This window comes from Toxotes jaculatrix, chromosome 22 (assembly GCF_017976425.1).
Source record: "Toxotes jaculatrix isolate fToxJac2 chromosome 22, fToxJac2.pri, whole genome shotgun sequence".
In the NCBI taxonomy this organism is placed as follows: Eukaryota; Metazoa; Chordata; class Actinopteri; family Toxotidae; genus Toxotes; species Toxotes jaculatrix.
This window is the reverse complement of record NC_054415.1, coordinates 7,846,406-7,871,453: the sequence shown is the minus strand read 5'-3', so window position 1 is coordinate 7,871,453 and position 25,048 is coordinate 7,846,406. Positions and strand designations below refer to the sequence as shown.

Below are 25,048 nucleotides of genomic sequence, written 5' to 3'. Positions count from 1 at the left end.
TATACTTAACTGTAAGCTCCCACCACACTTTGTGATGGCGAGCTTCATGGCAAGTATAAAGTTGCATACAACCTTCTAAGGGTTCATTAATCAATAGATCAGTTACAACTGCCGGGAAATAGAAAGGAAATGGAATTTGGAACTTGGAATTTTATTTTTATATTTTTTTTTATTTGTATGACATAAGGACATAAGGATTCACAGGAAAGGTGGGGTTTAGGACATGTCATAGTGTGATTTGGTGATTTTATTAGGCAGTGTGGCTCTCACTATCCACCTGACATTAAAAACATACAATCGAACAGGACTCAGTTACCAGATATTATTGTACCTGGGTCTTTTTAATATTTCAGGTTTAATGTTTGGTGTCAGTATTCCAGCTTCTATTCTGTGCTTCACTGATTGTGTAACAACCACTTATTATCACCGCCAATCACATAGGGTCTGACCTGCATGTAAAGAAAACCCTGTACTTACACCCTGCCTAACCCTGGTAGTGTTGCACATGCTACACTATGAGCTGTGTATATGTGCATATACGTAACAGTAGATGTTGGTGTGTATATATCTGTTGCCGGACGGATTTCCATTCGTAGGTGCTGTCTGTGTGCATGTGTGCAGACACAAGAGGAAAATCTAGACTAAAAACTGATCACTTGAGAAGAAGTTGAATAAGTACCTTGTGTTTGCACTCATGTACAGTTTATGATCCAGAAGCTAAAAACATTTTCTGATTGTTTCTTTTTCTCTCTCTCCTTTTCCCTAATCTCTCTTGATTTCTCACCCTCATCCCCCATCGTTTTATATCACACAACATTGCATCTCCTCCTCTCTGTCCATCTTTCTTTCTTTGTCTTCATCTGTTTCTAAGCAGCAGATTCAGGCTCCGACCCCTCAGCCCACTCCAGGACCCCCCCTAGTCCCTTCCACCTCCCAGCCAGCTCCCTCTGGGACCTCCCAACAAGTAAGACTGCCAGAAACTCAACAGCAGAAACCAGTAAATTCAAGTCACTTTTGAAACACCCAGACTTCTCTTTTCTCCTTCCTTTATCAGTTTTCACACATTTACAATGCCTTCCCTTGATGTCCAAATTCTGTAAAGATAAAATCCTAAAATAGACCCACCCTATTTTTGTGCTTATACAGTAATAAGTCACATGTCGGCTTTCTCTTTGAAGTTGTTGCCTTTGCTTCAAGGTAACCCCTCCCACAGAGCTGGCGCTTTGCCTGTGGTAATAATAATCTTTTTGAAGAACTGTGTTTGTCCCGAGCACACACCACTGATAGGAACTAATTGCAGCCCTAAACTGATTTGATTGAGCATGAAATTGGATGTTAATTGGAGATCAAATGTTTCTTACCAGAATTTGATGGAATTTAATAAGTTTTCTTTTTTTTGAACTATTTAAATATCCGTTCCTGCACGATTACATTCACCATGTTTACCAAAGAGTTGCACTCCAAACCTGTAGACACCTTTATATATTTTACAAAATATTTTTTCTAATAGCCATTTTGGGAGAATCATATCACTCAATTCTCATAACTGGGATGTGAGTTCATCCAGGTTATTATAAGTGGGACATGACTGGGAACTGCACTAGTTAAAAAAGTATCAGCCCAAAAAAGGATGTAGATGTGCATGTAAAAGTTTGTCTGTGTGTGCATTTCTCTCCAGGTCGTTTCATCCAGTCAGAGTAGTACATCAATCCAGAGCCCCACACACACAACTCTGCCGCAGGCTTCTGCACAGGTACAGCAACGCTTTTAATTTCAGTTTATACAGAGCACAGTACTTAATAAACACATTCCCAATGCGCACAAATGGGAAGTAGCTCCTGGAAGACAGGTGCTGGATTGTATTCAGTATCTGCCATTAGTGTCTGCATTTATCTTTGCTGACACACATCTCTACCTACATGCTTATGCATACAGTGATAATTAGCGTTTTGAAGCTGAAGTGACTCATTACAGTCTCTGAACACACCTCAGAGTTAATTATGTAGAGGTTAGATTAGATGTTAGTTTGAAACATCACAGGCATAAATAAATGTACTGATGAACTGTGGACATGGACAACAATAATAGAAATGTCTCACAGCCGATCAACACATCCAGCACATCAGTCAAACGTCTGTGCCATCTATTGACATGGGTTAGTCACGTTGCCAGTAAGCAAAAATTAAAGAAATGCATAGATCATGTTATTGTCATTCTTGGTCTAAGTGTAATTATTGCATGTTGTGCACTTTGCTTATTCGACTCCTTGTTTCTTCTATTTTTCTTTCCATTCTCTGGCTCGCTCATCGGCATGCTGCCTGTTTATCACCGGGTTTGTTTTTATGTGTGTTTCTACATGTCTACCTGTATGCATGTATGTGTGTTTGGTCATATATTTTTATTGTTTTAATGCACAAAATGGATGGGTGTATGTGTGTGTATTTAGTTGTGTGACCTCAGTCCGTCTCCCAGTATTGAACACCTCTATCTTCTGTACCAAGCTGCTCAACTAGCTCTGGTTCAGGTACCATTGTGAATGGCAGTGTATCTGGATATACTGTAGGTGCCTGAATGTGTCTGTCCTTATGTATAGGTGTGTTTTTGTTTGTGCTCATCCTAGTGTGTAATTGTATATCACCTTGATTTGGTTGGTGAATCTGTCTGATATTGAGGAGAATATTATGTCTTGTGTTGATGCCCATAGTTTGTAGTTTTCCTTTGCTCCACCCAGATGTTCATACTGACCATCTGATTATAAGCATGGGACTAAAATGGAAAAGCATGAAAATACACAAGCAAAATTTGTCATAGATCTGTCATAGATTGAAATGTCATAGATCAGATACTTGTATCTGTAAAATAGGCAGTGACGTGTGAAATCTATTTCAATCTTCAGTTGTAGACATGTAATGATTAGAGGAATCATAAGATTTTAACTTTTGTGTTTGACAGGAGAAGTTTATTTTCTGTCAGTACTGTACCAAAGAATAGCATTTTCTTGTCGGGAATGGTGACAGGTATCTGAAGCATTTAGAGACTGACCACCTCAATTAACAGTAAGTTAACCAGTTTGGCTGGTTTGTTGGTTCTGCAGCCCGTGCAATATATCATTTATTGCTGTGTTGTGCATTAATAGACAGTAAAAATAAGTATGCGGTAAATTATTATTCTCCTTTTAAAATCAGTTTTGTATTAATGCAACATTGAAGATACCAAGAACTTCTGACAATTTAGGGAAGATTAGCAAATTATTTTTGTCTATATTATCTCCAAATCACGGCTTTTAAGGCATCAGTTCATAGGACATTTTTTTCATATGTAAAACAGGTGAGCAGGAAGACTAACCTCAGCATAGTTCTTTAAATCTCATTGTAATGTGGTGTTAATGAGTGTTGCCCATCTGCATTGCACAAAGAATCTGGTGGTCTTGCGCCACCTTTAACACTGTCCGTAGACATTTTGTTTTGTGGCTGCATGGTCTTCGAGTGGTGTGTGTTCTACACAGTTGTCGTGTCACAGAGTTTATTTTTTTGACTGAAGAGCTTGAGATGTTGTCGTTAATAGAGATGATCTATGTTCCATTTCTCTTGCTCGGAAAATTCTTTGTTGCGGGTCTCAGAGTTAAATATATCAGTAATGGGTCAGTGAACTCTGGATGGCTCTTTCCTCTGGTGGCTTGATTTTAACTTGATTTATCATGGAGATCACAAGCTGACAGATTTGTCTGCTCATTCATCCTTTGATGTGGAGCCTTTATTATATTTTAGATGAAACAGCTGAAGACCATCCTCAGCTCACCGTGCCATTATCAAGGTGATTGGCTGTAGTGTGCCACTCTGTGTGCACAGCTGGATCACTCGACAGGTTTATCTACTTCTTCGTCTTCCCTGTGACGTTGCTCCTTTCCTTTTCTCACTTTTTACCCATCCTCTTGCTTTATCTGCTTTCTCTTTCCCCCTCTTTATTTTCATTTCTGCCTCCTCCTCTTCCTCTTTCTGGCCCTTCCTCCTCTTCTCAGCCCAGTGTAACTCCGTCTACCTCTACCGTTTCCTTGGTGACACACCCTTCTCCTTCGCCATCCCTCCCTATTACCATGCCGACAGCGGTCGTGGCTTCCCCACCTTCTCCTCTGCCACTCCCTGTTGGGGTGGTGCCTGCTATTGTTTCCCCTCCTCCTCCTGTGCCCACACCTGTGCCTCAGCCATTGGCCACCGTGGTGCCAATCATCAGTGTAGTCACCGCCCCGCCTGATACTCCCATGGAAGCCCCTCCCCAGGTACTGGTCATAGATGGTCAATTTTTTTTTTTACTGGAGCAGTGGTTCCCAAACTTTTTTTTTTAAAACCAGGGCACTGCTTTATACTGTTTGTAGTTGTTTTTCATGGCATCCCCTTTTCACTGTAGGTTACTCAGAAAGATGTCAGTACAGTAGACTGTGAGTTCCACTATATGCTTACAAACAAATATTTCCCTCACTTGTTCTGACAGTCACTATTTCGGACTGCTGTACGTCTAGTGATTTTGATAATTATTGCTTGCTTAACAAGTTATGTGTTTGTCTTAGACAGGGCAGCTTTTCTGACTGCTGACATAAACTGAGTATATCTAAAGTATATATAAATATGCATATAGTAGTGTTCTGTTTGCCATCAGTTGATGTTTCAAATGTTGGGTATTTTACTGCGGTTTCATTAAGAGTAGTGATTTATATTTGTTCCCTCTTGCTGAAGCAGTATTGTCTCAGTATATGTGTATATGTGAGTTTCACATCCTGTACATAAATTTCAGTGAGAGTTAATGACGCCTGAGTGGCCAGTTTAGTCTAATTTTATGAGATCTGTGATTCATAGGTTGTTTACTGTGCATTTACCCAAAATAACCAGATTGTTGTTTCATGTTGAGTAGCTTGTATGGCTTGGTTTGAGTGAAGCAACATTGGTTTATTTATAAGTGAAAAACCCACAATCAAGTACTGATTGCTGGAAAAGTTTCCTGGGTTGTTTGTGTGATGTCCGTGAGCCAGTGAAAGACTTAAAACATCTGTAAAAACTGCACAACACAGCTTTGATTGGTCCACAAATGACTGGTGTTTAATAGTATCAATCTATCACTGCCTGCAGAGTTGCTTTTGGTCCAAGTTGGTCTTAGATGAACTCCTTTTTTACACCACAAGTAATCATTCATAAATCTTAACCATGAGACAAGGTCACATATATTACTGGAGGTACTGTATGAATCTAATAAATATAATATAATTTATTTTCTCTTCTGTGGCAGTTCCTGTTTTGCTTCTTTTTTTCCATGCTCTACTTCTAGTTGTTGTTCGACCCAATTCTTATGTGATGTGTCCTAAGTCTATTCAGTATATTTTAATTCAATTGAGTTCTTGTTACTGTAAAATCACGAAGGCATTGCTTGCAATCTACTTAGGCTTCTCTCTTACTTTTGTCACACGTTGCTTATATTTCATGCTTTCCTGCTGTGTTTGCTTTCCTCAGAATTTCCCTGGTGTTGGTGTTTGTGCTGTTGGTAATTAGACCGAGTGAATATGTACGTGCATTTTCATGTGCCTGTGTGTTTTTCAGTCTGCCTCTCAGTCTTCAGAGCTGTCCCAGTCCCAGCTACAGCCACCTCAAGTTCTCTCATCTATAGAGAGGTAATAAATTCATGCACAAGCAACCTCACTGATGCTGTCGTCCTCAAACGAAATCAAATGTCCTTGATCATATTCAGTCTTTGTGACGCTTTCTCTTCGTCAGTGCCCATTTACTTCTTTTTCTCTTATTACATTTGGCTTCCATCTGTCCTTTGTACCTCAGTGGCCACTCTGAGACTTCAGGTCTGAGTGACGGCAACGAGGGAGGAGGGGGAGGTCGTCATGAAGGGCGCTCCACCAAGCGCCATCAGAGACGTTCTGTACGCAGTCGATCACGCCACGAGAAGATCTCCAAGGCGAAACTCAATGTTCTCAATGTAATAGCACATCCCATAAATCCTATAATATCATAATTACACAGTAAATCCTCTTTTGTACTCTACCCTCTGTCAGTATTTATAGACTGTTACAGTGTTATGAGCTGCCGTGAAAGTAATGAAAACCATCTAATTGAGACACTCATCTTTTTATATTCTGGCTCCTTCTTTTCAGTTGTAGTTTTCTATCTCTGTGTTCTTGTGTATGTTTGTGTGCTATACGTGTGTGTCTTTGTGCGCACATGTAGATCTCTAACCGAGGGGACAGGGTAGCAGAGTGTCAGCTTGAGACCCACAACAGAAAGATGGTGACCTTCAGGTTTGACCTGGACGGCGACAACCCTGAGGAGATCGCTCAGATCATGGTAAACGCACCGTCACTTCTCCACCACTCTTTTGACTAATTTGCTCTCTCTCTTGTCATATTAGCGTGTTAATGGCTCTGTATTAGGCTGAAATATGCCTCACATGTGAGTCCATGTGCTGCCTGTTCTTTGTCATCCAAAACCATTGAAGTACACATAATTGCTTCGCTCTTGTCCTTTGTGCTTTCATTGAGAGAGTTGTTACCAGGTTCACTCATGAGGCAAAATTACCCCTCTGTGGATGCACACTGGTATAAACCAGGCTGTTGCTTCTGTCACATATTATACACAAACATCTGAATCTGACTTTTTTTGCTGTGTGTGTGTGTGTGTGTGTGTGTGTGTGTGTCCAGGTCCAGAGTGAGTTTATTCTGGAGAGTGAGAGGGAGTCGTTCATCGAGCAGGTCAGGGAGGTGATAGAGAATGCTGATGAGAAGGGTCTGGAAAGAGACTCAAACAGCCAGGTGAAAACAACACTGAGTATTTTCTTTCTTTCTTGGGGTTGAAAGTTGCAATTGATGTTTTGATTTCTAAAAAACACAAGATGCCTGTTACTTTAAAGTGAAAATTAGAGTGAAATGTTGTATATAGCATGTGCACACATACATTTATATATAAATGTTGTCTCATTGATCTACAGATGACAGGTGACATGGAGCAGCAGATTCCTGTTATATCTGTCCCCATGCCAGGTAAAAGCAACAGTTATCATAATCATAATAAGTTGCTAACATTTCTTTTGCAGTAGCAAAAGTAGTATAACAGTGCTGTGTGTGACTGTTCCTTTCTCCACAGACATCCCTCCCAGTGCAACAGCACAAGTGGTCCATTCAGCAGGTCGGAGGTTCATCGTTAGCCCCGTACCTGAAGCCAGGCTGAAGGAACAAATGTTTCCCACCTCTTCTTCTCCAGTACCTCCACCTCCTCATGAAACAGGTAAGAACTGTGTGTGTGTGTTTTCCAAAGTACAAGTTGGGGTTTGTTTACAGCCTGTCTGTGACAATGTGCCATCCACACACACGCACGCGCGCACACATACTTATCAGATTAAGCTGTAATGCTTTTAGAGGAAATTGCCCAAATGTTCTGTCCAAATGCAATAACACACTTATTTAATTTGATAGTGTAGAACTCTATATATAAATAGCTGTTTGCAATCTTCTATCAGATTTTGTGGAATTGAAACATTATTCTATCAAAACATATCAAAAAACTCCTTTTGCTAAATAAATCAGTGATTTTAGGGCTTCCTAATTTTTGGAATAATACAAAGGACAAATATGGTGTATTTTGTTACTGGATTCACATACCTTTGCAAAACAGAGGGAAAACTACTGGGACTAATCTAATCAGGATCACTAGACTGAAGGTGGACAAACAAAAAGTGGTTAACTGTCTTCCCCTTGTCCACTCTCTGACCTCAACACATGCTGAAACCTGTTCAACTGTAACACAGTAATACCTATACATGAAATAAAAGGGCACACCCACACAGGCGCTTTCAGCACTGGCTGATTAGACCTCTAAGCAGGTGAAAGTTGGGTGGAGCTTTGCTGGGAATTACGTGATATCACTGAAAGACTCACAAAACTCAGAAGAAAACGATCAACTTTGTGGCTTAAAACAGTTTTTTTTTTTTGTCTTCTTTCAGTTCCTCCAGCTTCAGCTCCATCTCAGACTCCAGGCCAAGGTTTGGGGTTGTCCCAGTCTGCAGGAGCAATCAGCTTACAACAAGCCTTCTCTGAACTCAGACAGAACCAGAATCAATTTGATGCAGGACCTAGCACGGCCCCAGCCTCCATCCTCCCCACCCATCCTCCTTTACAGCCTGCAGCTGTCCCTGTCCCTTCACATGCTAGCATTGTCCCTCCTACTGTTGATGCTACTGCTGGGGTTGTCCCTTCTAATTTAAACAAGGCACAGGAGCCGGTCTTGGATGCTCCTCTTCCTCCCCCTTCCTCATCCTCCACCCCCTCCTCTGTGCCCACTGTCTGTCTCAGTCCTCCTTGTTCCTCCTCTCCTCCTCCTACTGTGGTGAATCAGTCCGTCCTTCAGTCGCAGGTACTTTCACAGCCAGGGATGCAGGCTGTTTCCCAACCCCAGGGACAAGCACAAATTCAGCCCCAGGCTTTCACCCTGCCTCAGTCCCAAACGTTTTCTGCTGTCGTTACTACGTCACTACCTTCCACTTTACCACCGGCAAGCATTTCCAGCATCGCCCCAACAATGCTCACCTCCCCTCCACCTGCCCAGACTGCTCCCCTTGTATCCTCCCCTCCATCCTCCACCCTTACAGCCAATGAAGTCTCCTCCAGTCATCCATCAGTCTCTTCCACCTCGTCCTCTACTCCTTGCCTCTCCTCCTCTGTTATCCCCACTACTACCATCCCAGGCGCCCAGCTTGCTCCCTCTGCCGCCTCCCATCCAACCCCCCCTCCTTCCTCATCCTCTTCTGCGGGGCTACAGTCCGTGACCACAAATGTTCCTTCAGTGCAGCCAACCTTGGTCCACTCTCAGCCACAGACAACAGCCCTGCCTGGGCAGACGCATGCACACTGTGGGGAATGTGATACAAGGTGAGAGGTCTTGTATCTTAACTTTATTTTAACTGATTGTTGCTTATTTAGCCACAAATAAGTCCTTTTGGAGTCATCTTTAAGCAAATCTGAAAAACACTCATTAATGTCTTTCTCAGGAGTGAGGCCTTGGGTGAGGCCCTAGGCAAACCGGACGACATCCAAGCTCTGGAGAAGAAGCTGCGATCTCTCTTCATGGACCTGGGTGGAGGAGTGTCCTCCACCCAGGGAGACATTTTAGCTGCTGACCCTGCCTCTGGAGCCTCTGTGGCAGGTACCTCGTCCCCAGTGGGGCCCAGCTCTACCTCCACCACATCTGTTACCACACCTGGCTCAAGCCTGCCAGTCAATCCTCCTCAGCCCCCCTCCAGCCTCGCGCTGGGGTCACCTGCTCCAATCCAGGGCCCTGGGACACCTGTTTCCACCCCTGCGCAGACTGGTACGTATAAGAATATGCTGATGTGTTTCTGTATGTGTGCCAGTGTTAGTTAACCTGTGTTTATAATGTTGCTTTCTAACTTTCTGATTTCATTTTCCACAGGCATCCCTCCCTCATCCTTCGGCCAGACCACTCCATCTAAAACCCCCTTATCCAGGTTGCCGGTGAGTGAAACAGTTTTGCATTACACAGAGGTATCAGTTTAGTTTAGCTGTAGTTAATCCATTAATGTTTGTTTAATTACATTTTCAGAGAGCATGTGCATGTTTTTAGGTGAAGCTGCCAAGCTAATTTACTCTGCTACACTTTCAAAAGTTAGAGCAAGTCAGAGATAGTTAAATTTTTAGGAATCACAGGTGTTCCATCATGTTTCTACTCACTTTTCTTACAACTCATCTGGCATGGAAATTTCTTTTAACATTCTCCCCAATGAACACTATTCTTATAACCTCTTCTACAAATCTTTTTCTCTCTCATTTCTCCCATTCTGTCTTTTCACCGCCCTCTCTTTCTCTGGAATTAGGCCAGTTCTCCTCCTTCAGAACTCCTGCCATCCTTCCCTGGACCTTGTGTAATACAGGTGTTTTTTTTTGTTCATTTTTTTTTGTTGTCTCCATTGCAATGTAATATTGTATTTATATTGAGCCTAACGTGTTTCTAAATGCATTCGTTCTTTGTTGTATCTGTCTTGGCCTTAATATGGGTATGTGTTGTTTCTAAACATTGCTTCTGCTTATTTAAATTCTGCTTGATTCAGAATATGTTAAATTCCATAGTGCATATTGAATAATTTAATACTTAGAGATACTGTTTTGAAGCCTGACTCTGTGTGACAAATCCCCAGAAGGAGACAGAAAAACATCAAAAACTAAAAAAAACAAAAAAACAAAAACAGACATTGCATCTCCATCATAAACCCATCTTACTTCAAAAGAAGAAAATTACGTTCTAAACAACTAAATACACATCAGAACAAGATGAGATTCGAAAACAAGTCTAAACACAAAGCCATTATCAAAAAGGAATAGATAAAAGAGAGAGATTAGGATGTAGATAGAGAATCAGAGAGACAGGTGAAGAAAAAGGGCGAGAGACATGGGAACATAATTGGACAGAGAGAGAGAGACAGAGAGACAGAGAGACAGAGGCAGCTGTCAGACAGGCTGAGTGCTGGGTACTCCGGGGCAGAGAGACACTGAACTGACGTTAATTTCCAGACTGTTGTGTTGTGGCTGTGAATGCCACTGTCCAAAAATAGACTTTCCATTTAGCTAGAGCGGCACACTGAATAGAGAGATACGACTTCATGAAAAATCAGACTCTGCCAAGTTACCGTTGGTCACTTCTCGTCTCTTATGTAACTCTCATGGGCCCACTTGTCCTCTTTGATTAAGATAATCCAACAGTAGCTCACAAGAGACTGGGTTTTAATGATTTATTTTTTTAATAGCGGTTAAAATGCTCAAGTGAATAAACGACCTTACGTGCCCTCTACATCACCTGTTTTTGTGTGTCAGCGCGGGAGATGGACAGGGTTCTGATTCACTAACATTTGGAGAGATGGTGAATTTTTTTCCAGCTACAGCTTTTTTTTAAAAAATGCACACACAAGAACAGTGTGGGGCACAAACCAAAGTAAAAAAATTCAGGCAGAAAACAATGGGGAAACAGGATGTGTTTGCTTGTTTAATCATGGTTGATTGAATCACAGCATTGCGGAGCTTTGTGTTGGCATCAGGGCTCTGCGATATGGTTGAAATTCTTATCACTATATTGATAAGGATAATTCATAGTGTTAATATGTGATTTTTTAAATTATAGCTTGTTTGCAATCATCCATTTAAACAACAGAAATTTGCAGAAAATATTGAATTGTCGCCCAGCCCTGCTAGCCACATGTGTCCTTTTGGCCGATCTGTCCTCATGTTGCTAATCAACCACAGTGACTGACCCTGTGTGTGTGTGTGTGTGATTACTTGTTTTTGTGTGCGTGTATCTAAAAGTGTATCTGTCTTCATTCAGTCCCAGCAGCCTCTAGAGGACCTGGATGCGCAGTTGAGGAGAGCACTGAGCCCAGAGACTGTTCCTGTCAGCACACACACACAGGTAACTCATACTGACATTGTACTTTATATACTGAATCCATCACACTGCTCAATATTAATCCATTTTCTCCTCACTCAATGCCAACTCCAGGGCTCTCACAGTGGCATACCCACAGTTGGTCCACCAGGTGTGTATGCAGTAGTGAAATTAAATAAATAAATGTATGATTTTGTGTATTGTATCTTGTATCAGTGTCTGTATTATATTTTAAACATTTGTCTTTCAGTACCCTTCTCTCTGGAGGAAGAGAGAGTGTCCTCTCCTGCTCCTCCTCCTGCAGGTGGAATTAAACTCGGAAGATTTCAGGTGAAAGCCACAGACCATGAATACCTACAGTACAGCATAATAAATCTAATAAGAACTTCTCACTTCTGTGTTTGATTTTAAAAGTAGAAGGTAATGAAGTAACGTATAATTCTGTCTTTCTTCGTTGCTTTTTCCCTTTTTCTTTCCCTTTTTACCTGTTTAGGTCTCGCTGGCCACTGAAGAGCCTCCAGTCCAGCCCCCGGCCTGCACTGAATCTTCCTCCACCACCTCCTCGTCTTCGTCCTCTTCCTCCTCGTCCTCCAGTCTCTCCAGCCCGGAGAACACACTGCACAAAGACTCCTCATCTCCTCTGAGAGGGGGAGGAGGACAAGGAGGAGACATTGTGGATGGGCTCCCTCAAAGGACTCTGGGAGGATCTCACCACCCCTCTCCCTTCACCTCGCCCTGCCCCTCTCCTAAGCCCACCACTACCATCGGACGCTTCCAGGTATAACTTGTTTTTGATCTTGTAGGTTAATGATTGAAGGGTCACAGTCCAGCACAAATAATAAAACAGCCTTTGTTACTGCTGGGTTGTGGGTTAAAACATCCAATGAACAGATAAATTTACAGGACGTTTTCAAAATTTCAAAACTTCTTATACAACTCCTCTGTCGTATGATTCAGGTCACCACCAACCCTGAGGCCCGTGTTGGTAGATTCTCGGTCAGTCGTGCCCAGGAGCAGAGCCTGGAGTCCAGGCAGACCCCTCCACCCGCTGCCCAGGCTGCTAACGGACCCAGCGATCCCGGGCAGATTCTGACTCCAGACTCCACTCATAAAGCCTCCCTGCCGAGTCTAAACAACAACTCCTTCAATAACTCCTACATCAGCAGTGACAACGACTCCGAATTTGAGGATGAAGACTTCAAACGTGAAGTCAGCCGCCTCAGAGAAAAGTAAATTATCTCCCTCTCTTCTCCCAAAAGTAGTAGGTTGTGCTGTTCTTCTCTTTTCCTCTTTCTTCGCCCTCTAGAATGAGGTTAACCACCCACTTTCCTTCCTTACTTTTCTTCTTCCTTCTTTTCTCGACATGGGATTGTTTTGCTGTTCCAAGAAAACTAGGCCCTCATCCCTCATCCTCATTGTTTCTTTTTTTTGCCTGTCAACATTATATTCCAAAGATTTATTATTACCTCTTACTACCGTCAGGCACATGCGTGAGATTCAGGCCCTCCACTCCCGCCAGAAGGAGGAAATAGACAGTCTTTTTACCAGGCTGGGAAAGGTAACTCTCCTTGGTTACATCGGTGCAGACACTATAAACAGCATCGCATGCAGAATATAACGAACAGCCGTTCTTCTTTTGGTCTTGGCTTAGGTTCCTCCGGCTGCAGTGCTCCCTCCTGTTATAGCTCTGACTGGCAGGAGGAGACGACCTACCAAAAGCAAATCCTCCAAATCGTCCAGAACCAGCTCCACGCACGGCAGCAAGAGTCCATTACAGCCAGGTAGGCTCTTGCCTCAATTTTTATATTAAAGGCTCAGTTTGCCCAAATTCCAGAAAAAGAACTGATTCTTTAACTTACGCCAAGCCGTGCACATATGAACGTTAGTAGAGACATTCATTGTTCCAAGATGATGAACTTTTTGATGATAATGATAAGGTGAGGTTATTTGTATCCACTACAGCCAAGGTGGTCACAAACATTTACACTAACATTACACCTCCTCTGTGTTTATGCATCCGTGTGCACGTGTGTGTGTGTGTGTGTGTTCATCTGCTTGGTTACACGTGCATGTGGGTGTACGCTGGAGCAGGCTCGGAGCTTGAAAATTTCTGACTGCTTTCCCCGTTTGTTTTTCTCTGTGTGTGGTTATGTGTGTTGGGGTGTCTATGCAAATGTCTGGGGTGACGGGTGTCTTATCTGTGTGTATGCGTGTGTGTGTGTGTGCGTGTGTGTCTCTTTTCTCTGTGGTGTGTCGTCCCTGCCCTGTCCTCTCCTGCCTATGCCTTGTGCTACCACCAGGCAGCACTTTATCCGCCCAGAGCGTCCCGACCATGTACCCTGGCCAGCTGGCTCTGTTAGCCCCGGGAGGATTAGCCGATTCGGGCAGCAGCACTCTGCTCCAGCCCCTCAAACCTTCTCCCTCCAGTGACAACCTGTGTTCGGCCTACACCAGCGAGGCGGCGCTCTCTGTACCCAGCCTGTGTGCTCCCACCCCAGGTAGGCATGGTGCTGGGACCTTCCCGGCTGTAGCAGGCCTCATCACATCACTACAACATAGAAAACACTTAGGGAAAAGTTGAATTCACACAGACTTTGAGCCTAAACAGCTCGTTGTATGTGGACAAAGACAAAAGCATGCAGTTGGTTTGTCCTTACTCCCTCACAAATGGACACTCCTCACATCTTTCTCTACCTATCTTGGTCTATTTCTCTCTCTGTCTTTGTGTAAAGCAGTGTGATGGCTAACTGACTGTTACATTCTTTCTTTGTATCCTTCACTTGTGTCTCTTTTCTTCCCTCTCATCGATTCCTTTTCTGTCTTCCTCTTGTCTATATTTCCTTCTTTTATCTGTTTTTCTCATTCTTCTATCTCTTTGTTGCTCTCCTCTCTTCTCATATTTCTTCTTTTACCTTTCTCACCAATCTCTGCTTCTCCCTTCCCTCCTCTGCACACTCTCCTCTTCTGTTTCCTCATCTCCTCTCTCCTCTTTTCCCTTCCCTCCTCCCTCTCTTCAGGCTGTGTAAAGTTCAGCTGGGGTTCGGAGCGTTTGGCCTTCAAGCCTGGCGGCAGGAGGACGCGCTTTCTGAGTACGCCCTGCTTGGCTCTTTGTGTGTAACGCTTTATTTCTTTGCTCTTCTCTTTTATCCGTCATCCTTACTTACTTTTGTTCTATTTTTTTTTTACTCCTATATCCGTCAAGTCACAGTCATCCTGTCTTCCCGGGGGTTTTCTTCTTTGATGGAGGAAGACCCTCTGCTTCTGATTATCACCAGTGTCCTGCAGAAATCTGATGAATCCAAAAAAGTCAGCTTTCAGGAATTAGTATAAAACATACCCGTTTTGATTGTTACTGGTGGTAACAGCAAGTGCAGTTTAGTACTGCAGAAAGTGATCGCTGAGCGGCTGCTTTGTCAGAATTATCTGACAAACGTGCAGCTGAACCAACTCCCATTGTTTAAAAAAAAAAAAAGTCTTTTACCATCCTGCCATGAGCAGCTGCAATCTGATTTCATGCTGCACACAACAGCAGCAGGACACAGTGGGGTCGGTTACCTTGCTGAGGAGTTGGACGTGTTGTTCCATTACTCCCTGCAAAATTTAAATCTGACATGAAAATCTTAAGGATAACAATTTTTTTGCTAATTTCATAGCATTAGTGCAATACAGCCAGAAATAATTGCATGAGTGTAAGTGAAGTCCCTGGGGAAGCAGGTGAATGGTGGAAAAAAAAACACTTAACCAGCAGCTAAAATTCACATGGATTTTTCCAGTAGCTTCGTTGTGTTGTACATATAAATTTTAGTCAATCAACTAATTCTCTATGGAAACCTGTTGACTAAGCTTCAATCCATCAAAACTAGCATTATGAGCTGACAGTAGTATCACCAGCATACCACAGTACATCCAGTCCATTTCATCTGAAGGCCTCATAAGCTACAGACAGATGATTTTTTTTTATGTTAAGTCTTGATTTTAAATCCAGACTGCTTCCATTTCTAACCTTTGTCTCTGTTAAAACAAACAGACTAACAAGGAAAGTTGAGACCTGATGACTTGAGAGTTCTGATGTAGAGTTTTACTTTGAACAGGACATTTTTACTTGTTTTCAGTTCAACTTAATTAAGCACGGTTCTGTTCAAATACTGTGCATCAGTCTTCATTTATTTATCATTTATTCAGAATTAAGAAATTGTTTTTCTTAAGCCATATTATAATCATAATATGTAGTGTTGGTGAAATGTTTTGTGCTTGATGAAGGGTTGTTTATGAATGCTTCTGAACCCTCTGCAGCTCAAACCCTTTCTCTCCCTTTCTTCCTGCCCTCCCTACCTCACTCCTTATCCTCACCCCCTCTCTCCCTCACCTGTCCCTCTGTCACTGCACAGCCAGGAGGGGAGAGAGACAGACCTGGGTCTCAGTTGTCGTTAATTGTTCTTTTTTGTAAACAGGTAGCTTAGGAAAAGTACATAAAAGTGTGAAGTCTATGTTAATGACCTTTGATATGAGTCTGATAATCCCACTGAAATGTTTAAATCACTGAACAAATCAGAGATGTTGGCAGCAATTCAGAGGTCTGGAATGATGTAACTTTGAAATATATATATATGAATCCTGTGTTGGACCCAGTTCTGGTACGGCCCTGTGAGCTGCTGAGTGGACTCAGAATCACATCAGAACCAGGTGTTGGTTACCCAAAAGCATCTTCAAGCCACGGTATTCGGGCAAGACTTTGAGGCGGTGTACAAGGATGGTTTTACCAACGGTTTCTGGTGGTTTCAAAGTAAAGCTTAGTTTAGCTCACAGTTAAACAAACACATCATCTTCAAGAACCTTTATTGCAAAATATTTATATTCTAGGACTAACTGGCTCTTGTTGCTGCCACAGTAACAAGAGTAAAAGTGTGCATAAGGCTGGTGTTTGCACTTCCTCAGAAGATTGCCCACTTATCGTCGGCCTTGCCAAAGAGAGCATCTTTACCCAGTCGTTCATGTGTATAAAGATGGAAGCCTCAGTGGTCAGCCTTTCTCACAGTGCAGCACACAGATCACACAGCAGACACATCATGACACATCAGAATAAGTATGAATATCACGTTATACAAAAATTGCAGGTACACACTCTCATCTGCTGTTTGCTTTGGTTTCCATGGTCACTTTGCACTGTGTGACAGGCACTGATCTGTGGTAAGATGTTATTGGGCAACTCAACCCCAAAGTGTTGTTTACTGACTACTTCAAGTTCAAGTAATCGTACTCGGATGCATTGTGTTTGGTTGTCGGGTGTTGTGGGTGGGGTTTAACTCTGACTCTCTCCCAATCCTCCGATTGTTGTCTTCCGGCCGCACAGGGAAGATGGTGAAAAAAGTCTGCCCCTGCAACCAGCTCTGTAGTAACTATCTCTCTTTTTGGTCTTTCCTCCCTCCATCCATCCCCCTCCTCAGCCCTTGCACTTGCTCTCCCACGCTTCCTCCGGCCCCCTGATGCCCCCGTAGATTTAAACTTTGACCTTCTGCCAGATTTGAGATCAGATCAATTCAGTTATTTCAGCTCGTGTGTCTAATCGGAACAGTGTATTTTTAATTTCGAGAATTTGGTGAAGACATTTGTGATCAGCGAAAGCTTCGTTTGAGCTTTGAAATGATTGAATCGATCTACCTTCAGAGATTCAAACTGACAGTGCATGCACGTGCAAGCTCTTACACACATGTTCAAACACGCACTAACTCACCTGAACGGCTGTTCCTCACCCTGCCCCCCCCTTCCTCTCCTCCCTCATCATGGCTTGTGGTCTGGACTACGTTGCCCAGAATTCCATGCTGCTGCAGTCAGTCATGACTCAGCCTCTCATTCTTATTTTCCTCCATTTTATTTAGCATGACATGACAGTTTTTTCTCAGACCAACTATACGATTAATTTTCTACAAGCTTAATTGTGCACATTATGTCCTTTCTCGTGTTATGTCTGGTAGGAGCAGATCATGTGAATATTTCACAGCCAAGCTAATTTTGTAAGCATGGCTTTGAGTTCCATTTGTCTGCAAAGGAAATGCACCAGCTCCATGTATTTATAATAGGGATCCGAAGTACTGCACTGGAGGGATGGTATCAATATCTGAAAATCTGAACCAGCAGAGTGTGTGGAGTGTCCTAGAGCAAAGAGCTGAGGTTATACAGGTGTAGTCCTTTCACATCCCAGTCTATAATGATTTAGTTTCCTGTTGGCTTGTTAGAGAAGTACTAACATGAAGAAATACAGACTTGGAATATGGTATGAAGACAGTACTGGTATGGTAGAATGTATAGTAATTGTTTAATCTTGAACAGAAGCTGTGTACATGCAGGGCAGTTTGCAGTGTGTTTTTTTTCTGCAGCGTATTTACCACGATGAGTTTGATGCTGAGAGTTGGCAAAGAGCAAACAGCTTGCAGCTGTGGTGGAGCTTGAGTGCCATCTAATGGTCAGAAAATGAACTGAAGCACAGAGATCAGGGCAGCTCTGATCACCAGCAGGACTCAGGGGGCTGGCTCAGCATCGCTTCTGTCTCGTAGGAGCATTTTGGAGGGGAATGTTGCTGGGCATGTCAGCTTCACAGATCGCCCAGTGTGTCGCTCATCTGATGCCACAGTACAAATGAGATATATTTATATATAGATATATATATACTGGTCAGCAGTTGTTATCATTTTTGGTGCACATGTTGCTCTAGTGTCAGTTTGTTCTTGTTTATCATCATAATATCCATCATTAGAACTAAACAATAGGATTCTAAGACCATGTCAACATGCTGACCTGCCCTAAAACTCTGTCCTGACCAGCCTCCATCGCCAAGTAACAGCCCTATTCATGGTCAAGACAGGACATACATTCACATTCATTCAAACAACATCAGCAACACATCTTAGTGATTGAACAGTATCTCACATTATTTGCTCTTCTCCTCCTCTCCCTGTCTTTGTTTCTTCTCACAGGGACTAATAGCACCAACGCAGTGAGCGGTTCAGGTGGTTTGGGTCAGAGCCAGGGGGGTTCTCAGTGTCTGCCCCCCAACATGTCAGCCCCCCACCAGAGGAAAGGAACCTTCACAGACGACCTCCATAAACTGGTGGACAACTGGGCCAGAGACGCCATGAACCTCTCACAGGTTTGCTGCCATTTTATGACTCATGCCAGCAGAAGTTGTTTTGACACAGAAAAGTTTCCATCCACAAAAATTTATCACCAGCTCCTGAATTTAGTTTGTTTTTAGTTGTAGTTTTTAAAAGCCAAAGTGGTTGGTAGGTTAAACAAAACTCAGCCAAAACCTACTGGCAACTGGGCTGATGGGATGTTTTTAAAACATCTACAGTGTTATATTTCCATTTGGTTCTTTGGGCAACTCCAAATTCTTATTTCTGATGTTTATCTCCCCCCAATTCATTTCTTTTGTTGCTTGGATAGTTGTCTGCAGCCGAAGGTTTTGATCATTCTAGAGCTGAAACAGTTACTGTGGTTCATGTAGTTGAATAACTGTTGAAGTAAAGTAATTATGATGGAGCTACAGCTGTCAGCTACATGCTGTGAAAAACAAGCACTAGCCAGCTACTAAGAAACATTTGTATTTGTGTTTTATACAGGTGAGTAAATTAAATCAAACATTAACAACAAGCAAACTTTTTCAGGGTAAGAGGAGTGCCAAACAGCTGCAGCAAGCTCCAGCACAGGGACACAGCTACGAGGTTAGTCTAAACACACACTACACTTACACACACTTTAAAAAAAAAAGATAAATACACATAAAGTTGTTTGAATCTAAAATATAAGTAAGTAAACATATCACCACATGAAAGATGAATCTTTTCCTTACTGTTACCCCCCCCCCCCCAGGTAATCCAGTCAGCCAGTCTGGGCAGGAAGTACTCAGCTCCCAGCCAGCTGTGTCCCAGCAGCATTGGAGGCTCTGCCCATCTCCCCACAAACCCTGCCACTGCTACCTCTCTGGCTGTCCGCAAGGGCTCTCTGTGCCACCCCCCTGCCACCTCTACTCCACCCCAACCCCAGCCTCCTCAGTTCATCCCCTACACCCCCACTGCCGCCTACAGCGCACAGTGGTCTGGTCCGGCTCATGGTTTGTCAACCCCACACCAGGCTCCAGCACAGCCTGGGCCTCTGCTGGTCAGCACTTCTCAGCCCCTTGGCCCCTATCCCACCCCACAGGGCCAAATTCCCGGGCAGGGACCACTCCAGGCTTTCCATCTGACTAATGCTCTGCAGAAGTCAGTCAGCAACCCAGGAGGACCCAATCTGAGGACCACGTAGGGCTGGGGGTGAGGGCTGGTTCGAATCACGGCCCGATCGGATTGAACTGGTGCGGATTGAAGTGTTTTGGGCTGGATCGGCTGGAGAGGACAGAAGGACTGGAGGAGCGTGGAGCTTAAAATGTCAGAAGCTGACCTGTCTGAGAGGAGAAAAGAAGAAAAGGGGAAGTGAGAAGAAATCAAGAAGGAGAAATTCAGAGTGCGATCTGGCCATCTCCACTTGCCTCTACTTCTATCCAAGTGTGCGAGAAGCTGTCACACACACAAATGCAGCCACACAATCTTCCTGTCGGCTGTATTGACTGTGGGCCTGTGACAGCCAGCCAAATGCTCAAGGATAAAGGAAAAAGACTGATGAGTGCAATGTTTAAAGGCCAAAGAGGTTCTGACAGGGTGTGGGACTGGTGTTAAGAACTGCTTGTGTGTACGGTGTTGTGTATGGGCTATTGTTGCTTGGTCACACTTGTTTCATTTCATGCTCTAAATTGAGTGAACAAGTTAGTACATGACGGGACACACACGTGTCCTTGCTAGACAGTGGTAGACAGTGGTGGGAAGATATATTACTAGGTCGAAGGGGAAGAATGTGGTGGCCAGCTTTAGCCCTTCTGTCCACACGGTATCTCTTAATATAATATAAAAACATGGGCATGGCTGGTCATCACATTACAGTGGTCTTGCTTTAGTGTTGTCACCATCGGACAGGTTCACAGGAGGCCGTATCACCCTGAAATGAAACGGTAGCAGTGTTTTTGACAGAAGTTTTCTTTGCTAAATTTAATGATTACAGGGAAGGATGTAAATGTCAGCCGATGAACGCTTCGATATCAGGTGAGAGCAGAAAAAAAAAAAAAAAAGAGAGACGTTTAGAACTGTGTCTGCAATTAGTATCTTAGGTTTAATCAGTTCAGGAAGTGGTTTTTCTTCAGTATTCAGAAGTTTTTCTTAAAGATTAAAAGCACAAAGGATATCGAGAACAAATCAAACTGCACACTGAGAATAGGTGTAGCTCAGCACTTGGTGGAGTTGTGACTCGTCAGCTTGAGGAAAGTCGTGACAGCTACTCCACTGCTACTTTCTGTGTCCTGATCCTCCCTAGTTCTGACAAACCATTCGAGCAGAGAGAGAGAGATGGAGGAAAGAAAGCAGGTGAAGATGGAGAGCAGCAAAGAGAGTTTTTGTTTGAGGTAACAGCCAAACAACACCTCTGTTTCCTGATCCACCGCTCACTGTAGGAACATATGTTGATAAAGCGCTGAATGGACACAACAGATGCTTCTGCACACCAAACACCTCTTCACCATCACGACTCCACCTCTTCCTCCATCCCTCTCTCCGCCTCTCTGTTGCCATTTGAAGCAATAACAGCAGAAACCTTTTAGACGGAAAAAAAAAGCCCAAACATGAGAGAACTCAGCATGAAAAAGTGGCCTTGTTATCAGAATAATATCAGAGTCCCTGTACAGTTTCTGTTCTGTTTGTTCTTCAGTTTTTGTTTTTTTTTAGGATGTCAGCTATGATGATTCCATTTCGTTGTTTTGGTTTTGTTTTGTTGAGTTTGGTTTGCTTGCTGCCCCCAGTTAGCGATCTGACACACACAAATACACAAATACACACACACACGCAGTGCATGAGACAATAACGATACACACACAGTCACGCACAGACTCATGTAAATACACACACACACACACACACACACACGGTTGGAGGCATAGCAGCTGTTTAAAGGACATAGACTCATAGACTAATGTCTCAGTTCTTAGTGTCATCATTAAGCTGGTTTCAACATTTGGGTTGAAATGATTGCAATGTACATTATTATCATCATTATTGTTGTTAATGATTATTATTCTATTTAAAAAGAAACAAACAAAAATGTGTTCTGTCGATGGACCTGTTACACACTCACATCGATGCACGATGTGGAAACACTGTGATTATTGTTGTTTATTATTAGCAAATGTTGTTGGACGACATTAGTTTTAGGGTGAAATGTCACAAATAAAAACAAAAAAACAAACAAAAAAAAAAACGAGCATACAGAGAACGGTTTGGGGTCCTTTCACTTTCAATTCACTGCTTTCTGCAAATGGATTCTCATCGAAATGTGAAAATTGAAAACCCCTCTTTTCAGTAAACGTCCTTGCGTCCATTTACTAAGGACATACTTCAAAACAAATGCCTTACCAACAACTAATCAACTGCAGTTCCAGTTCATCTTTATAACTGATTGAATTGAAAGTTGAAACTGACCTCCAGGCCCGATTTATAAAGAAAAACCAGAGTGAACGGCAGGATAGTTGATATTTAGATAATAAAGTAATGCTAGCTATTTTTTTTCTTAATACAGTACTTATATATCAGACACTTTAAATAGCCCTCCTCTTCCCTTTCTCCCCTGGTTTTGTTAGATGAATGTGAATGTATAAACCAATGGTGTCCATTTTAATGTACTTGAAAAAAAAAAAGTCTGTCTTTTATTTTCTCTTTTGTTTCCCCTGACCCCCCCTTCCCCTGATCCTCCGGTGACTACTGGAGGTATTTACTAGTGCCTTGCATCCTTCTTGTTGCTTCTTTGTCGGGGGGTCAAGGATTTGGGTTAAAGTAAGCACAGTGTGTGTGAACAGTTCTGGGGTGTCACTTTGAAGTCAGCGGTGATGGTTGGACCTGGTTAGTGGAGCTGGGGTGCAGTAGTAATGGCTGCTGGTGTTAGCTGTGTGCTCTGCAGCTGGTTTGTGGTTAATTCTCTTTGAGTGGAATTTCTTCAAAATGCAAAAATGTGAACTGTTTTTTTTTTTCCATCGTGTTGGAAAAAAAAAAAAAAATTAACCATCAAACTACGTAATGCTTTGAATTGATAGAAAGATAAAATGACTCTGTCTCTGCTGCCGTGTAAACTAATGAGACTGAACAGTGAAGACTGGAGGAGGCCACCATTTGACGTCAGTGTTGTTTCTTTGAAGTGAGGCCCGTTGCTGTGCTTTAGCTACACATGATGCCCGGTCACACCACCAACAGGATGAAAGTCAGAAAGAACATGATACCTTATCAGTGCCATTTTTTTTTCAGGGTTTTAAATGTAGATTTGAGGGAGGGGGGTGGGGGGTTGTTGAAGATTGTATTTGAAGCTTGTACCACTCTGTACTTTAGAGGCACTGGCCCAGGTGCAGCATACAGTCAGGAGAGGATGCATAGATATACTTTCATTTTAATGTTGACGTATCTCTAGTCAATTTTTTTAAACTTCTATGTGAAATCAAAGGACCTAAGGTTGAAATACTCATTTCAGCTTACTGTTTCAAAATCTTTGACTCTTGAGTCAGTGGCTAAGATGTGACAGAGGTAATGATGTTTTACTCTGCTGTCAGTTGAAGTGGGTTTAACCAGAATAGCAGTGCTGCTCTGTGAGCGCCTGATGCTAATCTCTGTGGCCTCTGGGTTAAAACTCTGGTTTTGTGCACAGTTTTATTTTATTTTTTTTAATGAATGGTTATTACAGACATTTTTCGCAGACAAACCGATCACCCTGTTCTGTTTCGCAGATTATACTGACATTTACTGTAAACTTTACATAGCATTACAGAACATAGTAACTGACCAAATCTGCTTCATCAGGGCTGTGTGGTTTGATCAGACTCTGATTCAGATGTTGCAGAAGTGATGCACAAAACTTTGTTTCTGCCCACTTCAAAACCAGTGAGAGGAGTCACAGAAAAAAAAGGAAATCTGACGTGAAATAACCAAAACTGTTCAAACTCTGGCACAAAATAGTGTTTTCATATAGGAAGCTATCACTTTTAGTAAGAAGCTGACTGAGAAAATAAGTTTCCAGAGCCTGTTAAATGTCAAGAGTTTAGAGTAACACATATTATCATGCAATTTCTGTCCCACTGAGAAAGATGTGAGATATCTTACCTTTTATAATCAAAAAGCATTTATGAGGCCAGTAGCACTGTTCTGTCCTTTTAACAGATTTGAATAGGAATGCCTCCTCATCTGAGAATTGCTGCTACTGGGCAAGAAAAAGCAAAAGGTATGAATGTTGTCTCATCCACTCCTATTCCCACTCTATGTTTCTGCAGCTGCACCATTGAGGGTTAAACAAGCCAAAAAATGTAAGCACTAAAAATGGTGGTGGTGATAACAACAGTGGTGGTTAAATTGACTGTGAGCACAGTGGTGGTTATGCTGATTGTACTGGTTTATGGGGATGGTGGTTAAAATGATAGAAGTGATGGTGATAGTTGAGTTATGGAGGTTTTAGGTTCAAGGCCTTTGACACCCTGTTCTGTTTTTTTTTCTGTTTCATTTGTCAGTGCAGATGAAACATCTGGTACAAACTTTGACATTCACTTTAAAAAAAAACAACAACAAAAAACTAGCATCTTGCTTTTTTTTTCCACGCTGGGAATGGGTGTTCTGGATTCACTGAGAAATATTACGAAACGGTCACTTTGTAAAGTTTGTACAAAAAAAAAATATTGCTTTTGCCTGTTTTTGTGATATTTTCCATTTCTCATGAATAATAATGCAACATTTTTACTACTAGGCAAGTTTGGTTGAAGCTGTGAATAATCATTGAGCCACTTTGCTTTAGTTCTGGTTATGAGCATTCTGTCGAATCTTTAATGATGCCACCAACTCAGTGCCATTTGACTCGTCAGAGGAGTGGAACCGTCAGAGGTGAAGAATAAAAAAATAAAAAATAAAAAATAGAAAAGAGGATTGAGTGTAGTTACCTGCTGTCACTCCCGGGAGCTGTTTTGGTTGCCAGTTAAACATCCTGGATTTTCAGCTCCAGCCTCAAATGATTTCCACAGTAGAAGTTTGATAATATTTTGCCGTGTCTCTGCCACATAATTACTATGAAAGGAAATGCCTTCTGTGCAATGGCTGCAATGCAATATTATTTAAAGTTAGCTCTGAGGTTACAGCTGGCTTTGACAGTTACGCCCCTGCTGGTTGACTTTTATTTTTAAAGCTTCTAGAGTTCAGTGGGTGCAAAAGTGTTTTTTTGGGGGGGGTGGGGAGTTTTAGTGGAGGACTCTTACTGTGAAAGGCTTTGGGAGTTCTCTAGTGCGGGCACTCTTATTGTGAAGTTTCCTGAGTTTAAAGCTGGGGAAAATTATTCTGGTAACACACGTACAGTGTAGCAATAGTTGTTTTAAGTCACTCGCATTAGGATCAGATTTAGTTTCTGTTGGTGTTTTACAGTTTTTGCCTGTTCAGGACTCGCTTACCCTTTATGCTTTTTACTGTAGAAGTGCCCACATGTAAAAAAAAAAAAAAAGAAAAAAGAAAAAAATGCCTTTT

General features: G+C 42.4%; 1 protein-coding gene across 3 annotated transcripts in view; it reads left to right on the top strand.

Annotated features, from left to right (window-relative positions):
• Positions 1-25,048, top strand: part of wnk1b (WNK lysine deficient protein kinase 1b) — an 82,624-nt gene extending 57,576 nt beyond the window's left edge. The window contains exons 14-39 of one of the 3 annotated variants that reach the window (XM_041030375.1): positions 875-964; positions 1,679-1,753; positions 4,019-4,276; positions 5,586-5,656; positions 5,820-5,973; positions 6,222-6,338; positions 6,692-6,802; positions 6,979-7,030; positions 7,134-7,274; positions 7,990-8,914; positions 9,034-9,353; positions 9,456-9,517; positions 9,877-9,933; positions 11,376-11,459; positions 11,550-11,586; positions 11,686-11,765; positions 11,929-12,213; positions 12,393-12,664; positions 12,918-12,993; positions 13,087-13,216; positions 13,736-13,933; positions 14,453-14,545; positions 16,786-16,827; positions 18,407-18,579; positions 19,097-19,153; positions 19,302-25,048. In XM_041030375.1, coding sequence (XP_040886309.1) covers positions 875-964; positions 1,679-1,753; positions 4,019-4,276; positions 5,586-5,656; positions 5,820-5,973; positions 6,222-6,338; positions 6,692-6,802; positions 6,979-7,030; positions 7,134-7,274; positions 7,990-8,914; positions 9,034-9,353; positions 9,456-9,517; positions 9,877-9,933; positions 11,376-11,459; positions 11,550-11,586; positions 11,686-11,765; positions 11,929-12,213; positions 12,393-12,664; positions 12,918-12,993; positions 13,087-13,216; positions 13,736-13,933; positions 14,453-14,545; positions 16,786-16,827; positions 18,407-18,579; positions 19,097-19,153; positions 19,302-19,733 — 4,392 coding nt within the window. In that variant the 3' untranslated portion in view covers positions 19,734-25,048. Of the gene's footprint in view, positions 1-871; positions 965-1,678; positions 1,754-4,018; positions 4,277-5,585; positions 5,657-5,819; positions 5,974-6,221; positions 6,339-6,691; positions 6,803-6,978; positions 7,031-7,133; positions 7,275-7,989; positions 8,915-9,033; positions 9,354-9,455; positions 9,518-9,876; positions 9,934-11,375; positions 11,460-11,549; positions 11,587-11,682; positions 11,766-11,928; positions 12,214-12,392; positions 12,665-12,917; positions 12,994-13,086; positions 13,217-13,735; positions 13,934-14,452; positions 14,546-16,785; positions 16,828-18,406; positions 18,580-19,096; positions 19,154-19,301 lie in introns of all 3 variants that reach the window. The other 2 variants (XM_041030373.1, XM_041030374.1) reach the window with 2 other exon arrangements.